Here is a 5,529-nt window from a genome sequence, read left to right as displayed (position 1 = left end):
TTCTAAGGAATTCCGCTTACATTCTCAACAAAGGATAAGTGAATTTTTGGAACGCAATACCGGACAAGATTTGACAATATGGTGTATAAGTTTTAACTTCTTTTTCCTTCCTACAAAACATATAAACCTATTATAAATTTAATGAACTGAATTCAAGTGAAGAAAATGATCTATACCTTGATGAAAGTAAGATGTAGAAAATATCTCCACGTCTAGCTGTTAAACAAGCCTGAACCCATGAGGCAATACCTGTTAGAACGTCCTTTTTGGTACAAAAGAAATAGTGATAACTAGTCGATAATGTAACTGGATACTTTTTTAATCTAAATTCGAAAATCTAACTACTGACACAGTTCTTAAGATTGAATCGTCACCATTGTGATGGGCTTGGAAGTGGGTCGAGGTGATTAAACATGTCCATTGGAGGGAAGTCATCGATGAAACTGTCCGGGGTTACTGCATTGTGATTTTCTCCCTGTCCTGTAGTTTGAGAGCCTCCATCTGGTCCAAAACACGATGGCAATATAGGAAATGGTCCATTGCCCAGTTCGGTACCACTTCCTTGTCCAAAGACATCATAAAAATTAGGATCTCCAAGTCTAGTGATGAAGTCTTGGCTTTCTAGGGACAAAGAATAGTCTGACTGAAGTTGTGGAATTTGAGGAAAGCAGAGTTGTAATTGCTGTTCTTCATATGATTTCTTGTCAATGGCAGGTGTGAACTCAAGTTGAAAAGGGCTCTGTTCAAAGTTGAGTGAACCGGAATACACCAACCCTTGTAACGGCACCATTTTGATTGTCTCGGAATAATCAATGTAGGATGATGAGGATGATTGTGACTTGATTATTGATTCTTCCTCTGTCGACAAGCTGAATTTTGGTGCCTGAGATTGAAAATACCCAGATAATTTACACAACCGAAGGACTTTATGTAAGAGTCGAATCAGCCAAAAGAGAATTTGGAATCAGAATTGGTGGAAGCTTAGGTAGTGGTTGGTTTAAGTTTTCATTTTCCACTTTCATTTTCAAAACGATTTTTAGTTTTCTTCAAAAACGACCCGTTTTCCGCATTTTGAACGTTTTCGACATTTATAATTGAAAACGATAAAAAGTCGTTTTGCGTTTTCAGTTATAAATTTTAACTCGTTTTCGAAAATGCGTTTTCGAAAACGACGGACCAAACGCGTTTTCCATATTTTCGAAAACGGAAAATGGGTCGAAAATGGCAAACCAACCACGGCCTTAGTTTCCATTTGAGTTGTTCTTTGAGTGTGTTTAGTATGTTTAATCATAATAGCAGGATAATAGAAGTGTCTCCATTGAGTTCCCTACCTCATATCTCAAAAGCTATACTACTTGTTTTACACTACTATGAGAACAAGAAATCAAATAAACAAAGTACAAACTGTTTTTCCCAAAAATACAACTAAGACACAACCACAGGCGTCTCAGAATTAATGCCATAGGGCTCAGAATATTGGACCCTTCTGTACAAACCAGAAATCACTAAACTCAGGCCCTAAGTGGTGGTTGACGCCACTTATATGGACCAGAAGTTATCAACTAAGAACCAACCACTCTTCGGGGCGGATCCAAGATCGGGCTATAAAATTTCAAGCCGGGCTAATATGCGAAGAAAAAGAAAAAATAAAAGTAAAAATTTACACTAAAATCATCATCGGCAATTCTAAATTCAAAAAAAGACTTGGACAGTGGATAAATCCATTGCCCCCATAAACTTCAGCAGAGATCACTCAATTGATTTTTAGCAGAAAACACATTCTTAGGCTCTTAGCGTGGGAAACGAGTTCGGGAATAAAAAATTTCATAAATTAAACAAAAATCCTGTCGGAGAAATAGGATATATAAAAGAAACGACTGCAAACAGAATCAACTAAAGTTGCTGTCACCTTCGACAGAGGGGACACCATGAAGAGAAGGACCTTTATTTTACTTGATTTTGTACCGTGGGGTGGGTTGTGGTTGAAGGGGTGAAATATAAAAAATCAAAAAATCCTCACAGAAAAATAGATTTTGAATTTCTTTTACCTCCAAATAGGGAACACCATCAAGAAGAGGGACTTGGATTTCCTTGTTCTTCCTGGACTTATTGCATGATGGTGCAGAAGTCTGCAGAATCCTTGCCAGCCTCTTCTGTCTGCTGCTCCAGAAATTCTTAACATCATTGTCTGTTCTTCCTGGCAAATATGTGGCTATTTTAGCCCATTTATTTCCAAATTGTCCTTGAAGATCTATCACTGTTCTCTCCTCCTCTGCAGAAAACTTCACCCCACTACACAAGTATAGGAGAAAGCAAAACAATATTAAGTGCATGAGACATTAAATTGTAACTGATAACGGAGTGACATTATTTGCATACTTCTTCAAGTTGGGTCGGAGTTTGTTAACCCAACGGAGACGGCACGACTTGCCGGTGCGTTGCAAGAGACCTTTGGATCGAATGGAGCTCCAGTCTCTTGGGCCATATTTGTTAACATGGTTAATCAGAACTTCATCTTCTTCTGCTTTCCATGGCCCTTTCTTTATGATCATGCCCGTATCATCACACAACATTCTTCCCCTCCCATTCATTCTTTATCAACATCAATTCACTCTCCACCACAAACTGTCACGCACAGGACACATGCAAAATTCTGGGTACTTTTTATAATTCTTAGTAGATTTATTTTTTCTTGACTGTGGAGATTTTCTTTTTTTCTATTTTAATTTTTAAATGTTATCTTTCTGCGTGTATGGGTTGGGGTAGTGACGGTTAGGAGCGGTTATGTCTACCACTAATTAATGCACGTTCCCACTATTTTTTTTGAATTCAAATTCAGTCCCTGAGATTTCAAAATTATGCTGGCAGCCTTGAGAAATGAAAGAAAATAATCTAAAGACTAAATTGTGCCCGTTATTTCTAAATACTTTATAGTTACCATAAAAATAATTTATGAAGATGTGAGAATATAAAAAATAATTAATACAGATTGTTTGTGGAATGAACTTTTCATTAAAATGAAATAAAAATAAGTGTGTGAAAACAATTTAAATAGTTGAGGAAGTCAATTAAAATAGTCCTTCCATTTACTATTTTGATCTGGGATGAACATCAAACGAATACTATAATTTATTCACATTCATTTAAAATGAATTGTATGATCAATCGAAATTATTTATTATAGATATGTATTATATCCTCCCATTTATCTTCCATGTATCATAACATTCATTAAATAAATAAATTGGAAGAAAATTTTAAAAATTTTCATCTTTTGCTCCAATTTTTTTTTTAATGAATTTAATTTACTATCAAAATAAGAAATGAATCTGTCAAGCGTAAATTGATCAAAACCAAATAATTGATAAAATGATTCATGATAAATATTGTTCCAATGAGTAAATTAATCAAATACATATTGAAACAAAAAAGTAATAAATCTATCAAATATAGTTAAATAAATTAAATACATATTGAAAAACGAAAAGTAAGGTAATGAATGTGTTAAATGTACATTCATCATAATTAAATAGTTGACATAATAATTAATCATAATATGGTTCAAATGATTAATAAAATTAAATACATATTGTTAAGCAAAAAGTAGAGTATTATTGAAAAAAATTAAACCCCTATTTGATAACCATTATAATGGGAAATTTGGGTAAAATATATTTTAAAATGGGTTAATTTTACAAACGGTCACTAAACTTACTTAAAAATTACAAAACGGTCACTGAATTTTAAAACTTTCAACAACGGTCACTTGAATTTCGGGGCTCTTTCAAAAACGGCCACTGAAATTTAAAAACTTTTAATTACGGTCACTGAAATTTAAAAACACTTATTTAATCTTTTGGGCTACTTTTACAACAACTTTTCGGCCACTTCCGACCACCAATACCATCGAGATTTGATACTGTTGGAAAGCTCACAATGCCTTCTTCAATTACGATCCAAAATCTCCCCTTAACTTCAAGGGATTTGAACGGAAAAATCGATGCTATTTTGGGTCCTAATTGAAGAGGACATTGTGGGCTTTCTAATGGTATCAAAATTCGACGATATTGAAGGTCGGAAATAGTCGAAAAGTTGCCACAAAAGTAGCCCAAAAAAATGAAAAAGTGTTTTTAAACTTCAGTGACCGTTTTTGCAACTTTTTAAATTTCAATGACCCTTTTTACAAGTTTTTAAACTTCAGTGACAATTTTTGAAAGCGTCCCAAAATTTAAGTGACCGTTTTAAAATTTTCACGTAAGTTAAGTGACCATTTGTGAAATTAACACATTTAAAATAGTAATTTTTGGAGAATGTGTAGTTAAAAAGATGAAAAATATTTATTTATGTGTAATATTATTTTAATGAAAAATGTATGATTAAAAAGAAGTGGAAGAAAAATATATTAAAATTTTAAAGGGAATCAAACAAGGGTTAAATACATATTGAAAAATAAAAGTAAAGTATTATTAAAATAATTAAATTATTGTAACGATAGAATCGTCCAACAATAATTATCAATTGATGTGATATTTAACATATTATAGACAACATATCATAACATTTATTGAATAAATCAATTGGAAAAAAACTCATAAATATTCATCTTTTGTTCCAAAAGAGAAAAAAAAATTAATGAATTTAATTTGCTATCCAATTAAGTGGAATGAATATGTTGAATGTATATTGATCGTAATTAAATAATTGATAAAATAATTCATGATAATATTGTTCGAATAATTAGATAAATAAAATACATATTTAAAAACGAAAAGGCCATAAAATCTGTCAAATATTGTTAATTAAATTAAATACATATTGAAAAACGAAAAGTGAGGTAATTAATGTGTCAAATATACATTCATTGTAACTAAATAATTGACAAAATAATTAATGATAATATGGTTCAAATGATTAATAAATAAAATACATATTGAAAAACAAAAGTTGTGTATTATTGAAATAATTGAATTATAATAATGATGAATCATTCAAAAAATGTTTTTCACTTAATGTCATACACACACTTGTCGGTTGAATGAGTATTACACGTTATTCTAAAGTGCTTTATAAATGTTGTCAAAGTAATATTTGATATCAATTTATCAGAAGGATTTGATGGTTTTCAAATGAATTAAAGAAAATAAAATTTATGATAAAAATTTAAGAGAGGAAAATTATTTTATGAAAACTTAACTTCTATGATTCAAATTTTTTTGGGATGATGAAATACTACAAATGAGCAACATTTTCATACTACATTTGATATATAAAAATTGATTGCTAATGCATGAATTTAAACACTCATTAAAATATCTAGATACATGAATAGAAATAAATTTATCTATTATAACTTTAAATTTGTGTGGATCAAGATTCATCAAGTCGGGATTCATTGAGTCTAGATTAATGTGAATATTAATTAATTGAAAATTAATAACAAGAAATTCATACATGACAAGTATTTTATAGTATTTATTTCATATTACAAAATGAAAAATAAAGTATTATATATATATATATATATATATA

The 5,529-nt window shown here is 30.9% G+C and overlaps 1 protein-coding gene across 1 annotated transcript; it reads right to left on the bottom strand.

Annotated features, from left to right (window-relative positions):
* Nucleotides 1-210: 210 nt before the first annotated feature.
* On the bottom strand, nt 211-2,700 carry LOC111410939 (transcription factor DUO1-like). Its single transcript, XM_023041532.1, has 3 exons — nt 2,380-2,700; nt 2,049-2,292; nt 211-883 (listed from the first exon to the last, which is right to left on the bottom strand). Exons 1-3 carry the CDS (start codon nt 2,589-2,591, stop codon nt 371-373), a joined length of 969 nt encoding a protein of 322 aa, XP_022897300.1. The 5' UTR covers nt 2,592-2,700; the 3' UTR covers nt 211-370.
* Between the last annotated feature and the right edge of the window lie 2,829 nt (nt 2,701-5,529).

This window comes from Olea europaea, chromosome 15 (genome assembly GCF_002742605.1).
Source record: "Olea europaea var. sylvestris chromosome 15, O_europaea_v1, whole genome shotgun sequence".
Taxonomy (NCBI): domain Eukaryota; kingdom Viridiplantae; phylum Streptophyta; class Magnoliopsida; order Lamiales; family Oleaceae; genus Olea; species Olea europaea.
The sequence above is the reverse complement of the archived record's forward strand: the minus strand, read 5'-3'. Positions and strand labels throughout refer to the sequence as shown.

Coding starts and splice junctions, on each gene's coding strand:
- LOC111410939 (XM_023041532.1), bottom strand. CDS start 2,591: ATGAATGGGAGGGGAAGAATGTTGTGTGATGATACGGGCATGATCATA. Junction 2,293..2,379: donor CTCCGACCCAACTTGAAGAA/GTATGCAAATAA, acceptor ATACTTGTGTAG/TGGGGTGAAGTTTTCTGCAG. Junction 884..2,048: donor ATGGTGTTCCCTATTTGGAG/GTAAAAGAAATT, acceptor TTTCAATCTCAG/GCACCAAAATTCAGCTTGTC.